The following is a 22,500-nucleotide window of genomic DNA, read 5'->3' on the forward strand; positions in this document are numbered from 1 at the left end:
TATTAAATTTAAAATTTAAAACTGATGACAGCACTGAAGAACTTTGAAACTTTTTAATAAAAAATAGCTTTGGTATAAATATACACAAATATACATGCATATCCACAACATTTGTTTAAATCAATATTGAAGATATAAATCATATAAGTCAATTGTTTTTGGTTCATTTTTGTGTCTTTCAATTGATAATTTTTCTTATCAAATTGGGTTTTTTTTTTCATACAGGGTCCATATATGAGAAGGAAATTTATCTATTGTTGAAAATCCCTTTAGTGGAGATACTCTTCATTGAACAAATGGATGGTCACAAATACCAAAGTATTGTGACTTACCAGTAAACCATCAGATTGATTTAACACCAAGAAGAGTCAAATATGTATGTAATGGTTGTTAATAAATAATGTTAAGTCAATTAGTGTAGTAGTAATTTGAATATCAGTTCATTATAAAACAATGTCAAATATGATTAATTACAATTTTTTTTTTAACAAGCAAAACATCAAATTTCTGAAAATTAGAAAATGTTAAATACTTGAAAAGTTTAAATTTTATAAAATGGACAATGATTCAAACATTTTTTTACAAGTTTCTTAGTTATTTAAATAAATCTATATTGAAGCCTGCACATGTCAATCTTTTTCTTTCCTTTTGTTTTTGTTTTTTTTTCTTTAGTGCATTTCCAATTTTGAGTAGAATTTATAATTGATAACTTGAAGAAATTTTGGACAATTTCTTTTCTAATGTTTCTTTTCCTTCTTTCTTTCTTTCTTTTTTTTTCTTTTTTGCCTGTTGAAGATTTATAATTTATTTTTAGACTTCCCTAATATACATTTCAAAACAGATTCTCTAGAACTTTTTTCTTAATGTTAAAATGGTTGAAAAACATTTTCTTATTTTCAATAAGAAACAGAATACATAATGAAGGGGTTGTTAAATTGTATAGTTATACAATGTTTTTAGGTAGATTTGTTGGAATCAGGTCTCTAATTACATGAAAATAATGTTTTGTCTTTTTTGTTTTAAAGTCTGCTGAATATTCAAAATATTTTTATCATTGTTACCTGAATATTTTCTTGCTAGTGCAAGTCTAAGAAGTCTAGGAATATGGTAGCTTTGGTATCGCTGGTAAAGGTTTACTGTAGGTGGTGAAACTGTTCTTGACTGGTAAACTCCGAGACTGGGCTGCTAATTCAGAATTCCGGCAAAGGGCCTGGGCAGATTTTAAATTAATTATATCATTACAGTGAGTGTCAGTATCCAGTTTGTGAGCATGTTGAGAAGAAATGCTTAAATTCTTTTTCCCACTAAATATTTGAGGCAAAGTCCTCCTGTCAAGACTTTGGTTCATTCCAGGTCGACAAGTCTTAAGGCCTGTAGAAAACAAAAGCAAAAACAAAAGATAGGTAAATAAATCTGACTCAAAATAAAAATAAAAAGAATGAAATATTTTAAAAGGTAAAATGAAAATTAAACTCGGGTTCCTGATACAACAGATGATAATTTTAGTGGTTATTTTAATTTTGTAATACATTTGTCCAACCCATACCAGCATGGAAAATGGACGTTAAATGATGATGATGACAACGACGCCAACAAGGGTTAGATAGGGGCTGATGAAGGAAGTCAACAGGTCTTTTATCTCAAGATAATATTCCTATCATCAAACATTTGTCTTGTAAAATAAACTAATATTTTTTTTTTAAATAAAAATCTATCAGTTTCAGGATGGCTTTTGGTTCAATTTCAAATCATTTTCTGTTTTATCAAAGACTATTGTGTTAATTTGGTAAAAAAAAGAAACAATAAGATAAAATAAAAATAGAAAATTTATTCAAAACAATCTCAAGTGTTTTTATTCTACAAAGTGTTACAAGAAGCTGAAGAAATATTTATTAGATTATTGGCATTTTTTTTCTCTCAATGGTAAAATAGAAAATTAAGGTTAAGATTAATAAGATTTGGGTGAGCAAGTATTAGTGATTATAAGTGCACTGTGGAATATTAAAAATAAACTTATGAATTAAGAAAAAACAACATAGATAGGAATGACATTGTAGGTTTAGTTAAATTTCAACAACTTCATAAAAGAATATATGTGTCAAAATATGGATACAGAAAAGACTATGGCTAAGAAGCTTAACTTGTAGCTATGTGGTTTGAGGTTAAATTTTAATGTGCAGCATTATAGACCATTCTTTTCTATTATAGACCAGGATAGCCATAATAAGGAGAGGATGGGAAACATTCACGGTGCTATTACTTCTGCTAGCAACAAGGGGGTTCTTTCTTTGAGCAAAGGCCGTGTAAAGATAGTACAGAAATGAAGCAAGCATCAAACGCTGGAAGTATAATAGTAGCATGCCTAAATGATGTTGTATAGATGAGATGAGTGACAGAATGGGCATAACTGGAATCAGGTATAGTGTACAAGAACAAAGACTACATTAGTATAGACCTGTGATATATATGAATGATGACAGATGGGTAAAGAAATGCAAGGATATCCAAGTGGAAGGAAACTGTCAAAAACCAAGGAAGACATGGAGAGAAAAGCTGAAAACTGATCTCAAGAAATTATACCTCATAAAAGAGATGACAAAGAAATACGACAAATGGCAAAACACAATGTTGGAGAGAGTCTGCCCACCCCATACAAGCATGGAAAAGCAGGCATAAAAAGGATGCAGGCAATGTTTCTGGTGTATATACAGATACATATCACATGGTTCTGGATTCAATCCCAATGTGTTGCATCTTGGGCATGTCTTCTTCTGTAACCCTGGGTCAACTAAAACCTTGTGAACAGATTGGTAGATGGAAAATAAAAGAATCTCATCATATATATGAGCTGCATTCAAAATGTATCTGACTTTATATTTTCTCACAAAAACTAATGCTGCAGGGACGAAATCGTTTGAGTGGGAGGTAAAATAACCCTTCTTGGTAATGTGTGAAAATTTTCACACTGGTAGACTACATCAGTTCCTGAAGTAACAACTCCTAGATTATGACATGTAGTGTGCATTCATCAGATTTTCGTTTTCACTCAAGATGACCAAGCGCATGGAGCAGAGATTATAAACCTATGTCACATCCCCAGTGATCACGATCTTCATGAAGTCTGTGCTCTCTGTATATATCGATCAGTTGTTCATAAGTCCAAAAGGAAATTCTTTTGAACAGTAATATTTAATGTAGTTGTTGGCTATGGCTGGTTACCATTGGTTTTGTGTCTATTATCTTCTTAGCAATATAGGTGACACATCAACTCTGCTAGCAGAGGCACATATCCTTTATACTAATGGAGTTAAGAATACAGTTTTAGTCAGCCAGGGTTGTAAAACAAAATACCCTGAAGCAAAATTCTTTGAAGTAAAAACCCCTCCTAGGTGAGATGGAGATATTTCTCTTTGACCAGTTCCAATTGTGTCTGAAAAGCATTACTTTATGCACGATTTCCATTCACTAGTCAACAAGTAGGGAATTCCATGCCTCCAACATGAATTTCCTCTCATGAGAACATTAACTAAATACATGACTTTTGGAATTTAAGAAAACCCCTGGGTCAAGTGAAATTTTAAGATCCTTGGACTCTTGGCCAATCTTTTTTAACACACACACACTTATATTTATATTTATATTTCAAAGCTGAAGAATGGAAGAAATTTTTGGTATTATCTATTCATCATTGTATGTATGTGCTTGTGTTTGTCCCACTGCCTTTTGACAACCAGTGTCGGTTTGTTTACACCTCCCCACAAATTAGCACTTCAGCAATTAGAGCATGACATTATAAGTACCAGCCTTAAAAATAATTACTGAGGACAAGTTGTTTGTGTAAATCCCTGAAGCAAAAACAGTGCCTCAGTATCACTGCAGTCCATGACTAACACAAGAGAAAGAAGATACATATGCATATATGTGTGTGTGTATGTGTGAGAGTCATTATATATAATATTTATCTTTAGCAAATATTTAACTGGTGAGGACATATGAAATTGGTAATCAATTCATTAAATCTTTATTTTACTGGCTTGCAGTTGTAAATCTCTGACAGAGAAGATCCATATTTCATGCAAACACTAGTATATTTATATATTCCTGTTTTGATAAAAGAAGACCATGTCTTTATTTTCATTGTTACTGATGGGCCTCATCTGCAGCGGTGGTGGTGGCTGCAGTGTTTTAAACTTACAGATTTAGAAGAAAAAAAAATATCCATACATATATATATATATATATATATATATATATATATATATATATATATATATATATATATATATATATATATATATATAGAGAGAGAGAGAGAGAGAGAGAGAGAGAGAGAGAGAGAGAGCAAGAACGCTATTGTATAACCTGTATTATTAATCTTACTTGTCTATGACAAAATTATGAATAATGCATTTTCCAAGACATGGATTGCCAACAGTCTTATATTATATTTTTTTAAAGATCTACCTAGATACTCTTTAGGAGACACTAGTGCACATTATTTGAGAGCCACTGTGGCAAGGTATGGTTTAACTGTTAAGCATTTAAAGCAGCCATATCAGGCCCAAATATTGTACCTTGTTGTATGTTCAAACCAGCTAGATTCAGCTTCTCTCACTTACCCTACAATGTTATTCTCAAAATAAACGATCACATCATCTGAATTTTGAAGCTACTGAGTAATGCATAATTAATTCCAAACAAGATGAATGGATATGAATCATTCTTGACAGAATAATTTGAATGCTAAAGGGTTAAAGAAGATTTTACTGATATTTCTAGCAGGTCTGGTGGTTAAACAACATATCCCACTTAAAAACTTATGGAGTTCCTAAGTTGTTTATGTTTGATCTTAATATAAACGGTCCGAGTTCAAATTCCCTCAAGGTCGACTTTGCTTTACATCCTCTTGGGGTTGATAAAATATGTGCCAGTTAAGCATTGGGGTCGATGTAATCGACTTACCCCCTCCCCAAAATTGCTGGCCTTGTGCCAAAATTTGAAAATAATATAATAGGTATGTACTATATATTGTACATAACTTGATATTTATGCAAAATGGTTTTGTACAATCATTAATGTATTCGTTACTACACTCAAATACTCTGCTACTTAATAAACTTTCACCTTCACTGAAATATTTCTATCTTCTCCCTTTTCTAAATAATCTGCCCATTTTTTTTTTTTTTTTTTTTGTCATTCATCCAGAAGGAAAGGCAGTGTCTATGATACTTACAGAATCTCCAAGATTAGTGAGAAGTAGGAAGCAAGGTATTCTCAAACTAAATACTTGCAGGAGAGTGGCATCTGTTAAAGGCACTCAAGATGTTAGGTGGTGGTATAAAACTGTGCACGAAATTGGGTGCTTGATTAAATTTGGCTTAACTCTTTTGTAACTAACTTGTCTGAGATAGCTTTTAGTTCTTTGATACGAATTTCCTGTTTTACAATGATCTAAATTAAAACCTTCCATCAAAATTTCCTGTTAATTTATATTCCAAACACCAGCTTGATAATGACCATGTTATTTTAGTAAATTCTTTATAATTTAAAAGAAATTAATTGTATTAAAGGAAGTGTATTTTAACAGAAGTACAGTAACAAAAGGGTTAAAGACAGACTTAAGTTGGTTAGTAGGCTTACAATGTCACCTCGTTTAACTTCACTACCTGGTTTTTGGGTACCTTTGGTGTAGTTCACTTAGTTGCAAGCATTCAAACCAAGTCTCTGGTCATGCAATGACATTTCCTTCCTCCCACAGATCTTACCAGTCCTGAAAAGGGTGATGGGCACTGCCTTTCCTCATTTGACTAAGCCATTAAAAATACTAAAAGAAAAAAAGGGAAGAAACAAAGCAAACTAAAAGAACTAGCCATTTCTAAAGTCTTTTTAAATTTCCCCTCCTTCACCCCATACTTAAACCCTTAATTGCATGATTGCAAAAAAAAAAAAAAAGGGTTAAACAGCAAACAGGTTATTCAAAAATTTTCTTCTATCAGAAGACTGTCAAAATGATGTGGACACTTCTGATGAGAACCCAATAAGGTTCAAAAATCGATTAAGGTTGTTCATCAGTTTTTTCAGTCTGCAGAGAAATGGCTAAAATTTGCCCTGTTTATAATTATACCATATGTTACACATATATACACACACACACACACACACACATCAATATATATACAGCCACACTCAACACACACATATGTATGTATGCATATGTGAATGTGAATGTGTGTGTGTGTGTGTGTGTGTGTGAGTTGTTATTCCCAGTTTAACTCTTGATCATATAGACTTATAATCATGAAGGATATTCCAACTATGAAAATCCCATCTTTATCTGTATCTAGAATTACATTGACCAATATGTCCTTCCACTTTAATAAGGCAATAGATTGTGATTTGATAGTATGTGACTGCTACTTTTAGCAAGGTTGAATTATCGTGGAAAAGATTCTGTTGTTGAACTTGTTTATATATTATCCTATGTTATTTTAGTAGCAACTAACTGAAATTATGTATTGTTATTTATGTTATAACAAGGTTTCCATTTAGATATTAATCTCAATAATATAAACATTTTAGTACAGCTGGTCTCAAGTAGGTTTGATATTAAAAGTGTTGCATAGATGATATATATTTTTACATGTTCACTATTAGTGATCACACTTAGTATCATCATCATTATCATCATCATTGCTGCCGCCGCCGCCAGTGCTACTGTCGCTGCTGTCGCCCCCATCATCCTCATCGTCAAATTTTAGTGTCCACTTCTTCATGCTTGCATGAGTCAGCCAGAAGTTGTTGAGGTAGGTTTTTCTATGGTTGGATACCCTTCCTGTCCCCAACTCTCACTTGGTTCCTAGCAAAGCAATATTTTCCTTGACATGTTTCTCATGGAAGACTGTAATTAAACAACTTTGCTTGTATGATGATGATATTCATTTATAACCATCACTTGGTGTCTATAAATGGATGTATACACACACACACACACACGAATACAATGGGGTTCTTTTTGGTTTCCCTTCAAATACACTCAGTGGAATGGAACCCCGAGACCACATGGTTGAAAACAAGGTTCTTAAACACACAGTCACTCAAAGATTGTTGGTCTAGTACCAAAATTTGAAATCGTCGTCATCATCATCATCATCATCATTATCATCATCATCATCATCATTATTATTATTGCACTGGATTGACAGAATTATGTGTTGGACAAAATGCCTTGTGGTATTTTGTTTGGCTCTTTATGTTCTGAGTTCAAATTTTGCTGAGGCCAACTTTGCCTTTCAACCTTCAGATATTGATGAAATAAAATACCATTCATGTACTGAGGTTGATGTAACTGTATCATCCTTTCCTCATAAGTCTACTGGTCTTGTGCCTAAATTAAAAACATTTGCGCTCCTTGTTATCATCACTGCTATTGCCACTATCACATGTGTCATCATCACAATCATTCTCATCATCATAGATGCAGGAAATCAACATCATGACATGACAAGGAAATTGATTATCAGAATCAATTGAGCTTTTCGCAAAATGCTTTGAGGTGTTTTGTTACAGCACTTTATATTCTGAGCTCCAGTAATGCTGAAGTCAGTTTTACTTTCATCCTTCAAGGATCAACAAAATAAAGTGCTAGTAGAATATTCCAATCCTTTTTTGTAATCTTTTATCTTTAACTTGTGTCAGACATCAGACTGCAGCCATGCTGGGTCACCACCTTGAAGGGCTTTAGTTGAACAAATCACTCATTTTGTTTTCAAGGCCGCTGCTTCTTCTATTGGTCTTTTCTGCTGAATAACTAAGTGACGGGGATTAACCCTTTAGCATTCAGATTGCTGGCAAAATGTAATGCTTATTTATTCGTTTTGTTTTGAATTAACCATGTATTATCTCATAGCTTCGAGGTTTTGATGATGTGATTGCTAAGTTTTAGGATAACATTGTAGAGGATGTTTGAGAGGCCTGATCTGGCCAGTTTGACAATAAAACAAGTAGAATTTTGGGGCCAGATATGGCCACTTGATATGCTAAAGAGTTAAACAAGCCAACAAGGGTTGTCAATCAGAAGAGGGAGGAACATATTTAAGCACACACACAAACACACACACACACACACACACATGCATATATATATGATGTGGTTCCACACATCTTCCATCTATTAAATCCACTCATAAGCCGTTGGCTGACCCAGCGTTATAGCAGAAGACACTTGTTGCACAGGGGAACTGAACCCAAAATCACTTGGTTGTGAAATAATCTTCTTAACAAGACAGCTGTGCCTAAATATTCTTATAAACCATTCTAGATGTATATGAGATTGTAATAAAGCAGAAGTCAAACTTGACATTTCATCTTTACAGGTCTGCTAAAATAAAGTACCCGTTAAATACTGGGGATTGATTTGATATTCCTGCAAAATATCTAGATGTGAATGAAATAATAATGGGTTTCAGAAATGTGCAGAAAAAAATAATGTTATTATTCAAGATATTGGTTTTGATTTTACTAAACAAAATTTCTTCTACACTAGATTTAATTACATGAATTTCCTGTTTTCTCATTGCTGTAGCATTCAATTAATGTTACAATCACACAAACAACAAATGTACATTTTTATGTGTGTGCATATATATATATATATATATATAATATATATATGTGTGTGTGTGTGTGTATATATATATATATATATATATATATATATATATATATATATATATATATATATATACATACATATATATCAACATACATACTAATACAGATATATATGTATATATGTATGCCTGTGCATGTGTGTGTGTACATATATATATATATACACACACACATGCATATACATAGACACACACAATAGCATACAAATACATACCTATGTACACATGCATGTACATATGTACACACATGCATACTTGCATACATACATATGTACACATGTATATGCATACATACATACATACACACATGTTTACATATATATATATATATATATATATATATATATATATATATATATATATATAATATTAGAATGCACCTTTCTCTACACTGTTGAAAAATATATGGATAAAATATTGCAAGTATTTTTCACGATAAAATCTATCTTTTTCATGACATTCTGTACAGCTTCACCCTGGTCTCTATTCAATTCTATATTATGTATGTAAATTTGTTTTTTAGAAAAATCTCTTTTGGTTCACGCTTTCCCAAAAATTTTACCTAAAATAATTAAAATGAAATATTAATTATATTAAACTTATCCTACAACCTTTTTTTTTTTCTCTAAAAGACATTCTAACGTATTGTGATAACCCAGAAACAATATTCTATACATTTATATTTTCTTTGCTCTTCAAGAGAGATGGAGTGTGTGTGTGTGTGTGTGTGTGTGTGTGTGTGTGTGTGTGTGTGTGTGTGTGTGTGTGTGTGTGTGTGTGTGTGTGTGCACGTGAATGCATGCGTGTGTGCATGTATACATGCATGCATGCATGTGTGTGTGTGTGTGTATCTGTGTGTATGTGTGTGTGTATATGAATGTCTTCAAATTTTTATTGCTTAATCAGAGGAAGAGCTCTGCCTGTGACCATTTCCAAGGCTTCTGAGACAGGATGGAAGGAAGAAAAAAGAAAGGAAAGAACAACCATACATCTACATTAAGACTATATTATCCTAATGTCTTAAAGATGCAGTTATACATATATTATAGCACTATATTATCTAATGTGTCATAACTACACAGTCACATCTGAATTATATCACATTACCTAAACTATCTTAACCACACATGTTTATATCATAGCACTACATCGTCTAATGGTCTTAACAATGCAGCCATACCTATGTCATCGTACAAATGTGTTTAATCACATTAGTTCTCTGATACAAGTGTGAGTAATCTAATACATCTTAACCACAGAGTTATACATTTATTATGGCACTACATTATCTAGTGCATTTTAGCCAAAACAACCATACCTCTGCCATTAGACTACATTATCTAATGTGTCTTAACCACACACACACATACATGTATCATAGTACAGGTACATCACTGAGATTCCTGAATGTGATGATCCAGAATTTTTTACAAATTCTCATGACAACCAAACTAGTACTTTGCACAGTACAGTATTAAAAAACTTGTATCATTTATACTAATGTGCAGGTATCTTTACTGCATTTAATTATTAAAGTAAATTTAATATTTGTTTAATATAGTCTGTTGGCCAAGGTAACCCCACTCCCCTTGGTTCTGAAATATTAGCAATCTGGAAAAGCTTTGGAACTAAAGTTTCTGGAATATCAATGTTGTACTTACACTACATGCTCTAATGCCATTATCACACAGACATCCAATAATATAATTTAATGTAATAACCATTCAGACATACATGTATCATAGTACTACATTATTTAACATATCTTGAACCTCAGTCATGCCTGCAATCCTAGAAAGTGCTTGTAAGCATCATTCTGGAGATAAAGTCTCGACAAGCTGAATTCATTCATTCTCAGTTCAGATTTAAATCACAAGTATCTTTATCTTTTAATTGTATCATTTCACTGGACTGTAACTATGACTGCGATTTTGTTCAGCTTGATTGTTCTTCTTCTCAAGCACAACATAATACCAAAGGTCTTGGTCATTGTCTCTATGAAGCCCAACACTCGAAAGGAACTCAGCCACCTTTCCTCCATGAGGCCCAACACTTGAGAGTTACTCAGTCACTTTGCCTTGTCAGGCCCCACACTCAAGAGGAACTCAGCTACTTTGTCTCCGTGAGGCCTAACATTCAAAAGATGTTCTTTACATGCCACCAGCACAGGTGCTTTTATGAGTGCTTTTATGTGCCACTGGCATGGTGCCAATTTGTGTGACACCGGTATCTGCCACGAGTGAGATTTTGCTCAGCTTGATGAGTCTTCTTCTCAAGGTGATGGGTCCTCTCAAGCACAGCACAATGCCAAAGGTCTCAGACACCAGTCATTGCTTCTATGAGGCTCAAAGTTCAAAGTTCATGCCTCACCACTTCATCCCATGTTTTCCTGGGTCTACCTCTACCACAGGTTCCCTCCACAGTTAGAGATTGGTACTTCCTTACGCAGCTGTCCTCATCCATATGCATCACATGACCATACCAGCACAGTCATCTCTCTCTCTTGCACACCACATCTGATTCCTCTTATAACAAACTTTTCTATCAAGATGCTTACACTCTGTCAAACATGCACATTGACATTGCAATAATCATACTGGTTTCATTTCTTTCAAGCCTACACATGTCCTCGGCTGTCATAGCCCATGTTTCACTGCCATGCAGCATGGCTGTTTGCACACAGGCATCAAACAATCTATCTGCCTTTCACTCTGAGAGAGAAGCCTTTTGTTGTCAGCAGGGGTAGGAGCTCTCTGAACTTTGCCAAGCCTAATCTTATTCTGACAGCTATGCTCTTGGAGCATCTACCTCCACTACTAATTTGGTCACTTAGATAATGGAAGCTATCGACTACCTCTTGCTTGTGCTACTAGCAGTTGATGGAGTCTATTTTCTGTGCATTTTCAGCGTTTATTGTATCTGTGCACCTTCCACATACAAAAGTTAGCTTCCTTGTTAACCTTCCTCTAATGTTTCTGCACCTCTTATGTGTCCAAAGCTTACACTGGGTGCATCTTATGGAGTTTCTACCTACACTTTTTCTACAGACTGTGCAGGGCCATCTACCTGAAGAGATTTGTGACTTGTCTGCCTTCCTACTTACTATAACTTTGGTTTTTGCTAGGTTAACTCTAAGGCCCTTTGATTCTAGACTTTGCTTCCATACCTGAAACTTCATCTCTAGTTCAGGTAGTGATTCAGCTATAAGAGCAAGGTTATCAGTATAGAGGAGCTCCCAGGGGCAGCCTGTCTTGAATTCCTCTGTTATTGCCTGGAGAACTATGATGAACAAGAGGGGGCTGAAAACCGATACTTGATGAACCCCTACTTGTACCCTGAATTCTTCGCTATACTCATTGCCCACCCTCACTTTACTGGTAGAGTCTCTGTACAAGGCTTGTATGGCTCTCACCAACCACTCATCAATCCCTAGTTTCTGAACTGACCACCAGATAAGGGATTAGCGGGTCTCTGTCAAAAGCTTTCTCTAAGTCAGCAAAAGCCAAGTACAGAGGTTTACCTTTTGCTAGGTATTTCTCCCGCAATTGCCTTACCAGAAATAAAGCATCAGAGGTGCTTCCACCTGGCACAAAACCAAACTGCATCTCATCTAGACTAATTCTCTCCCTAATTAATATTTATGAGAAGGGTTTCTGCACAGATTCCACTTAACAAATTCATTCACAAGCCATTGGTTAACCTGGGGCTATAGTAAAAGACATTAGCCCAAATTACTGCAAACTGAGACTGAACCAGAAGCCATATAGCTGCAAAGTGAGATTCTTAACCACACAGCCATGCCTGAGTCTATGATAGTTTTTAATTTTTTTTTATGTTTTCCCTCATATTTTGAAATCATTCTGTAAAAGCTTAAACATCACAACTGCCCATTTCACAATCTCATCTTCTAAAAATTACAGAATTTTGGTCTGTGAATTCAAACATGATCAATTACTTGAGAAAATATGGGGTCTGTCAGGTTTACTTGACCTTGGCAATATAGAAACAAAAAAAAACAAAGCAAAAAACTATGAAACAAAAACAAAATATCCCTAAGACATGAGGCATTCTGTAAACCTCTTGAGTCTGGTTTGGTTATGGAACTATTAAATTTAATTAAACTAAAATTATCACTCATGAAGAAAAATGGATGTGAAAATGAAAAAAAAAAAAAAATACAAAATATAGAAAATATCAATGGGAGGTTTTCGTGAGTTAAAATATTTTCAAGAATAATCAAATGTTTTCTCAGAAGAGAGTATGTGATTGGAAAATTATGATAATTATATTATACAAATATTTGAAAAAGCTAAAGGATTTTGAAAATGTTTCTTAAAAAAAGTGCATAAAAATAAAAAAATAAAACATCTTGGAAAATACTAATTTTTCAAAGCAGGCAGTTTATCACTTGAGTAAAAAAAAAAATGGAAAATTCCGAATAATTTTCTAATTGATATTAATTGCACAGAAAATACGCATTTTTGTTAAGAATATTTTCATTAAAATCTTTAAATATATCAAAAACTATATAGAGAGAATAGCATTACTAGGAGATCAAATGGTAAATGGTTGAAGTTGGTAAATTTTAGAATAATTATTAACTGTTTTAGAAAGAATTTAAAAATTGGCATAATTGTTTGCCAATAGCTCCTATGTAGTGTTTAGCTGATAAGAAATTGTAATGTATAGTACAATATGAGTATATAAAGCTAAGAGTTAGACATTAATTCTTTACATATATTCTTGTAAATTTTGTTGAATATTTGCATTGAATCTTTTACAATGGGTGGGTGATGGGGCAGGAAATGTCTTGGCTTTGGGTAAAAGAAAATACAGGAGGATCAGTTAATTATGATTTTATTCAACGTAATGTCCTTTCAGATTCACAGTTATTTCAGGAGTCCTTCAGTTTTTCTAAGCCCAGAAGATTGGCCTCCAGCCAGGCCTTTCGTGATACCCTTAAAACCAGGAACTTTTCAGCACTCTATCATAGGATACTTTTCAAATACAAAATTGTGTTAAGTCTTGGCTAGAGAGAGTGGGGGGAGAAAAATATGCACAGACATGGTTGTGTTATTAAGAAGCTTGCTTTGTAACCACATGAATTTGGGTTTAGTCTTACTGTGCTGACTCTTGGGCAAATATCTTCAATATAGGCCCAGGCTGACCAATGCCTTGTGAGTAAATTTCATAGAGAGAAACTGTGTGGAGGTGACCGGCTGTGTGGTAAGAAGTTTGCTTTGCAACCACATGGTTCCAGGTTCGGTCCCACTGTGTGGCACCTTAGGCAAGTGACTTCTACTACAGCCTCAGGCCAACCAAAGCCTTATGAATGGATTTGGTTGATGAAAACTGAAAGAAGCCTATTGTGTGTGTGTGTGTGTATTGCTGTGTCTCTGTTTGACGACCAATGGTGTGTTTACATTCACGTGACTTAGTGTTCAGGTGAAGAGACCAATAGAACAAGTACCAGGCTTAAAGAGAAAATAAGTACTGGGGTTGATTAGTTTGACTAAAATTCCTCTAGGCACAGCATGGGCACAGTCTAACAATTGAAACTAGTAATATATGATATACATATATATATATATATATATGGTTCAGTGGTTAGAACGTCAGGCTCACAATCATGAGATAATGAGTTTGATTCCTTGACTGCACTGTGTGTTGTGTTCTCGAACAAGACACTTCATTTCACATTGCTTCAGTTCACTCACCTGTAGAAATGAGTTGTGATGTCACTGGTATGCAAAAGTAACTGCTGGTCTTCCATAAACCATCTTGCCTGGACTTGTGCCTTAGAAGGGAACTTTCTAGGGACAATCCCATGGTCATTCATGACCAAAGAAGGTCTTTATATATATATATATATAAGATGCATATATATATTCTTTTCTTCTTTCATTCTTTTACACATTTCAGCCATGCTGGAGCACTGCTTTAAAGAGTTTTAATTGCCGAGATCAACCCCAGGACTTATTCATTGTAAGCCTAGTACTTATTTTATCGATCTCTTTTGCTGAACCACTAAGTTACAGTAACATAAGCACACCAACATTAGTTGTCAAGTGATGGTTGGGGAGTAAACACAGACACAAAGACACACACATATATACATATACACACAACAGACTTCTTTCAGTTTCTGTCAACCAAATCCATTCACAAGGCTTTGATTGGCCTGAGTATATAGGAAAGACACTTACCCAAAGTGGTATGCAGTGGGACTGAACCCAAAACCAGTGGTTGGGAACCAAGCTTCTCACCACACAGCCTGCACCTGTATGTATATATATATATATATATATATATATATATATATATATATATATATATATATATATATATATATGTGTGTGTGTGTGTGTGTGTGTGTGTGTGTGTGTGTGTGTGTGTGTGTATGTGTGCATATATATATATATATATATATATATATATATATATATATATATATATATATATATGCATATATTTAAGTATGTGTGTGTGTCCATGCATATGTGTATTTATGTTTTTTGCCCACTACCATATAACAGCAACAAATGTTGACTTGTTTATGTTAGCATAACTTATCAGTTTGCCTAAAGTGACTAATAGAAAAAAACACTAGACTTAAAACAAGCATGAAAAAAAAAAAATAAAAAAAAATAAGGTATTTGGATTGATTTCTTCAACTAAGCAGTTTGAGGTGGTGCCCAGCATGGCTGCAGTCCAATGACTGAAACAAGTAAAAAGTATAAAAGAGAAAAGATAAAAGGAGAGAAGGGGAGGGTGAATAAGAGAGATAGGCTTTCATTCGCGCTTGGCATATGAAGTAGAGAAGTATTTTTTATCAAGTTGGCAATGTCAAATTTCTGGTACATCAAGTCACTAATACAAAGGAGCCTTTAATCTATGATTTCAGAAGCTTTTTAGCAACCAGGTTCTTCTGTGGTGGATTGAGTAAGAGTTTTCTATAGCATCAGCTTATCAACACCTTCTGAATAAAATTTGGTTGACAGAAACTGTGCAAATTCTCATCGCATGCATGCAAGGGTGTGTGTGTATGTGCATGTATATATGTACATACATGTATTTCTATATGAGTGCTTATGTGTGTGCAGGTGCGTGTGACTGTGTTTACATTTATATTTAGCAGTATATTCATAAGTGCAGGTGTAGCTATGTCGTTAAAAAGCCTGCTTCCCAGCCATGTAGTCTCAAGTTCAGTCCCACTTTAAGACACCTTGGGCATGTCTTCTGCTCTGGCCCTGGGCCAACCAAAGCTTTGTGAGTGGATCTGATAGGTGGTCAGTGAAAGAAGCCTATTGTGCGTGGTGTGTATATTATATATATGTGTGTGTGTGCTTCGATGTCTGTTCCTTATGAGCATGCCCTGGTACTTTGCCACCATCTCTCTCCTGCTCTTCTTCATTCTCTCTCTTTCTCTTGCTCTCTTCCACTCTCTCTCTCTCTGAGACCAGGTAACCATGTATCTCCTCAACAGCCAGACACCTCTTTCTGTATCTCTATCACACTCTAACCCTTTCATCATCTGACACAAGATCACCTTAGAAATAGTCTGGAGAAGTCATAAAAGAAGACACTTGCCTAAGGTACCATACAATGTAACTGAACCTGGAAACCATATGGTTTGGAAATAAACTTTTTAACCACACACCCAAATTTGCACCTGTATATAATATATTGTGTAATTACCACGTCTCAATCAGCAGTGATAGTATATTGGGTTTCAAATTTTGGGACAAGGCATGCAACTTTAGGAGAGGAGGTAAGTCGATTACATCAATGCAAGTGTTCAACAGGTACTTAACCGTTTAGCATTCAGATCACTCTATCAAACGTAATGCCTATTTATTTTCATTGCTTTGAATTTATCCTCATTATCTTGTAGCCTTGAGATTTCGATTAGGTGGCTGCATATTTTTTATACTAACATTGTGGGGTAGGTGACCCCAAAAGTATGAAAGATAAAGTCAACATTGGAGGAATTTGAACTCAGAATGAAAAATGATGGATGAAATGCTGCTAATCATTTTGACCAGCGTGCTAATGGTTCTGGCAGCTCAATGCCTTAGTGAAGTGATAGAACTACAATTTATAGAGCAGTGACAATGAGTAAATTTGATGTATTAAAAAAAATGGATATTAAAAGTGATGGGAGAGAGAGGGAGAGAGAGAGAGAGAGAGAGAGAGAGAGAGAGAGATGTGGAAGTGAGGTGATGAAATCATTGAGCATTTTCTTGGGGGTAGCAATGGAATTTTGATGAGCTTTGAAAAAGAAAAGAAGAAAAATAAATTAATCCTATAATATGGATTGATGGGATTTAGATGCTATGTTGAAGTCAAATGAATTCAGTGAAATATAATGATGATTGAGAGTTCAATATCAAACAGAACATGTCATATGATAGATGGCTGATTTGATTTTATCTTTGATATTTTGAGGAATATGCTTGCATTAGCATCGATTATGACTAAAGGCAGCATTGTAAAAAAAAAAAAAAACAGTGTATTAATAAAGATAGGTACAGCTTATACAAAATAACTTTGGAATACTTGTTCTGTTATTGCAAAAATTTAAATGAATGTAATTGACAGTTAATATTTGCAGCAAAATAGTGAAGTTGTAAAAGCAAAATAGTCTTAGTTTCTTTTTTTTTTTTTTTCATAAAGATAAGAACTCTGTCCATCTGTTGCATCTATTAAACATTAAAATAATTCATGTAAGTAGGTATATATCATTATCTATATATCACTCTAATACACAAACATATACATACATACATACACTATATACATCCATCTCTCTCTCTCTCTCTCTCTCTCTCTCTCTCTCTATATATATATATATATATATATATATATATATATATATATATATATATATATATATATATATATATATATATATAGATAGATAGATAGATATATATGTGTATATATGTATGTATGTATATGTGTATATATAAATACATACATATATACATATTCATATATATATATGTGTATATATATAATATAGATATATGTATAATATATATATGTATATACATATATACAAATATAATACATACACACACACACACACACACACACACACACACATATATATATATATTATATTTATTTATATTTTGATTTCAATTTTATTTTTTATTTTTATTTCTATCTTATTTTTGCTGTTGTTTTTCTTCTGGTCTCTACCACACCTCTGTTTTTACCTCTTGCTCTACATTTGTATGTAACCCTTTGTGAATCTCTGAAGAGGCCTAGAGGTTCGGGCATGTAACCCCATTTCAAAATGTCATCCGATAATCACTCCGGAAAGGAATATTCGGATAGAATGGGGCTTGCTAAAACTAGGCCGAAACAGCTGTAAGATTAAACTTCTGTTCATCCTCTAATTCCTTATGTACTTTGTACTTCTATATGTAAACCATGTTGGCAAAATAACATGGTCTGCCATAGACACCTGTGCTTTGGTTCTTTCTTTCTTTTTCTTTTCTTTCTTTTTTTGTCACTTTTGCTATGAATTAAATTAATGAATTCAACGGGATACACCGTCTGCAAGTAGTTGGGTTCAGCATAGTATCCTCCATTTTCTAATTATATACATATATGTATATTCGCTTTGGAAAGTATATTCAGTGATTAAGGTCACCTGGCTGCTGTGTCTAACCAGGTGGTTGTCCAGCACCAAGGAAGGGAAATAAGCCAGGAATATTGGTCTGCTGGTATTGCCAATGGCTAGGAGGGAGCAGTGAGCCTCCTTGCAAACAAGCTAGAAAAGACCTTTTCCTGTGGTTAAAATGTAGTAACATAGTCCTAGTCAGGACTGCCACGTTATGTTGGCCAATAAATTTTACTATATATATTTTGCCTTTATTTATAAGTTGTCCATAATTTTCACCTCAAAAGTTATTTTTTTAATAAGCTGGCCACTGATAAAATTTTTTGAAAATTTTATCCTATATTAGATGTAAATTTATTACCATTCACTTCCAGATTGTCTCTTACTCTATGAGAATTTTTAGTCTCATCGCACGTGTCTCGAGCTGTACAGCAAAATTTCTATTTGGATATATTTGGGGTACTTAAGTGTACATATAGCTTTGTGCCTGCGTGTTCCATAGGTGCAAGTAAGTATTTCATTTATTTCTGAATGTATTTACCGCTGGTAACGCGAAAATTCTTTATGAATTTACTCAGAAACCAGATTGATTCAGTAATAACAGAATTTTTAGAAATTTCTGTCAGCTTGCTTCGAGATGTGTGCTTATAGTGATGAATTATATGTGGTTATTGATGATTTAGAATTTATTCTCGGCATATTTGGCATAGGAATTTTTTTCTTTTGCCCTTATTTATAAGTTGTTTATAATTTTCACCTTAAAAGGTATTTTTTAATATGCTGGCCACTGATCAAATTTTTGGAAATTTTATCCTATATCAGGTGATATATAATATATATATAATCTTTTATTATTTTATTTGTTTTAATCATTTGACTCCAGCCATGCTGGAGCACCACCTTCAGTGAAGTAAATCAACCTCAGGACTTATTCTTTGTAAGCCTAGTACTTATTCTATTGGTCTCTTCTGCCAAACTGCTAAGTTATGGCGATGTAAACACACCAGCATCGGTTGTCAAGCGATGGTGGAGAGACAAACACAGAAACAGACACACATATATATTCTCATATATAATATACATATATATATGTATGTATGTGTGTGTATATATATGTGTGTGTATATATATATATATATATATATATATATATATATATATATATATATATATATATATATATATATATATATATGGTGCAGGTGTGGCTGTGTGGTAAGAAGCTTGATTCCCAATCACATGGTTCTGGGTTCAGTCCCGCTGCATAACACCTTGGGCAAGTGTCTTCTACTATAGCCTCGGAGTGACCAAAGCCTTGTAAGTGGGTTTGGTAGATAGAAACGGGAAGAAGCCCTTTGTATATATATATATATATATATATATATATATATATATATGTATGTATGTATATATGCGTGTGCTTGTTCCCCGCCCCATCACCAACACTTGACAACTAATTCTGGTGTGTTTATGTCCTTGTAACTTAGCAGTTCAGCCAAAGGGACTGATAAAATAAGTACTAGACTTACAAAGAATAAGTCCTGGGGTTGATTTATTTGACTAACACCCTTTAAGGTGATGCTCCAGCATGGCTGCTGTTAAATGATTGAAACAAGTAAAAAAATAAAAGAATAAAATAATATATATATGTGTACACAAACACACACATCTATGTACATAAATATGTAATGGTTTCTGTTTGTGTGTTCATTTGGGATTACTCTAACTCCTCCCACACCGTCCAACCAATTTTAATGAAAACTCGATAATGCTCAGTTGGCATCGATTTTTGTGAGCTCAGCAGGCGTTTGAATGGAAATTCCCATAACAATGTTATTTTTCCTGTAGCTTTTGCATTTTCTCCGATTTTGATGAAAATCGCTGAGTGAACAAGGCTCATGGCAGTGAGTTGATGTCAGTATATGGCATTGACAAAAATCGTTAATTGCACATGTGCAGGGTATTTTAAGAAATCAATAGCCTTTTTGTATGCAATTACCCATAGGATTAATATTTTATACTGTAACTTTTACAGAATTCATCCGATTTTGATGAAATTTGACATTTGAGTAAAGTTTATTGTCAGAGTCATCTAGTAGAATTAAAATTAAACTGGCAAAAGACAGGAATCTTCACAATTCTCTGACAATAAAATAATGAACTGATTTTGAAGAAAATTGACTCATGAGTAAAATTAAGCGCTTTGGCATATGAAACATCAATTATTCATATAATGTATTGGGATTTAAAAGTCAATGAGATATTTTCATGTAAGAGATATTTTCATGTAAATGAAATATTTTCATGTAAATGGTGACATGGATTCTATTTTATGACATAACCTTAACACTTGTCTTCGGATTTTGCAGAGATTTGACATGCTGATCAATTTTGCACAGAGGGTGACATTAAGGGGGGAGAAATAAACAAACATCACTCTCAAGAGGTTGAGTTACACCCAAGAATTCGACTGCGATTTCAGATGGTCCAGTATATAGAAGTATGTCGAAAGCTTTAACCAGGTAAAATCTCTGCCAAAATAGATATAACATCTTAATGGGTAATAGCTGACACAGGGAACTTAGACGATTTCAATACAAGGTGAGAGGTGGGCTTAACTTCAACACGGAAAACACGAGCAACACTGGGTCCAACAGCTAGTATATTTATATATAGAGAGAGATTGACAATATCAAAAATAAAGATTACTCTGAAGTAGCATTACCATTACTTTTAATTCTATAATTGTTTTGGTGTAATCCTTTACATTTTACTAACACACACACGCATATATATATATATATATATATATATATATATATATATGTATATGTATATTTATATAAGAAAAGTTTGTGTAATAAAATTTATGGTGATATTAGGATCATATTACATCACTACATCATTACAAATTAGATATATATTTATATACATGTTGACTATATGGCAAAGTACTTGATAGGTATGAAACCAATGGCCATTCACTGACTGGCCAAAACAAATATATTACCGCTCTAATATTTTAGAGTTAACTTCTTATTCAGATATATGAAATCCTGACTATATATATATATATATATATATATATATATACACACACACACACTTAGGTTTCAGCCCAGGCCATAGCTAACTTTGAAGTACCACCTAGAAAAGATATTTAATGATGCTTCATATTACAGTCATTCTTTGAGCACCATTACCCATTAGAGAAAAAAGTTATTGTTTGCAAAGATATATCTAAGTGTTGGTGGAATTTGTTGGAGATATTCATCCAGGAACTTTTTGAATGTTATGAGATTTTTTTCTTCTCTTATATATATCTTGATATCAGTTTTTCTAAGACCTGTAAAAGAACTTGGAAGGTTGAGCCTCCAGCCAGACCTTTTACCGGGAACTTTTCAGCAGCACCTCATATATATATATATACATATTAGGCCTCATGGAGGCAATGTGGCTGATGCCGATATCACGTAAGTGTCACCTGTGCTGGTGACACGTAAAAAGCACCATTCGAGTGTTCGGTCTCATGGAAGCAATGTGACTGATGCTGGTGTCATGTAAAAGCACCCATTACACCCTCAGAGTGGTTGGCATTGGGAAGAGCATCCAGCCATAGAAACCATGTCAAATCAGACTGGAACTGGTGCAGCCCTTCGGTTTACCAGCCCTGATCAAACTGTCCAACCCATGCCAGCATGGACAGCAAATGTTAAATGATGACGACGACGATGACGATGATGATATGTATATGATGTGTTTATCTGATTACTCATTTTACCCAGTTTGTCTATGTGATTTTCTTTATGTAGATAGTTTAGTATTTGTGGATAGTTTAACACACATCTAATGTACTACACAAATATATATTTACAGTAATGTAAGATGTGACAATCTTAATTAAACAAAATTTATAATCCTTTACAAAATATTTTAATGTTTTTAATGTTTTTACAATTCTGTGACAAGTAATCGCTGATATCAATGTTCATAAAAATAAAAACAAATCACTTCATACTCTTGTGATGACATTCAAGTTTACATTGATGAAATTAAAGTTGATGATGACGAAGTCAAGATAGATGACATTGTAATCGAGACTGGAGATAACAAAATTGAGGCTGACATTGACAAGATAAAGGCTGATAATGATGAATTTGAGAGAGTAAACCTCTACACACATACACACACACACAC

General features: G+C 33.7%; 1 protein-coding gene across 2 annotated transcripts in view; it reads right to left on the reverse strand.

The window, feature by feature from the left end:
• Positions 1 to 39: 39 nt before the first annotated feature.
• Positions 40 to 22,500, reverse strand: part of LOC106872382 (protocadherin-18) — an 81,232-nt gene continuing 58,771 nt past the window's right edge. For both annotated transcript variants that reach the window (XM_014919363.3, XM_014919362.3), the window contains one exon: positions 40 to 1,371. In XM_014919363.3, the coding sequence (XP_014774849.1) occupies positions 1,345 to 1,371 (27 nt within the window). In that variant the 3' untranslated portion in view covers positions 40 to 1,344. The remainder of the gene's footprint in view (positions 1,372 to 22,500) is intronic.

This window comes from Octopus bimaculoides, chromosome 14, assembly GCF_046866305.1.
Source record: "Octopus bimaculoides isolate indiv1 chromosome 14, ASM4686630v1, whole genome shotgun sequence".
Taxonomy (NCBI): domain Eukaryota; kingdom Metazoa; phylum Mollusca; class Cephalopoda; order Octopoda; family Octopodidae; genus Octopus; species Octopus bimaculoides.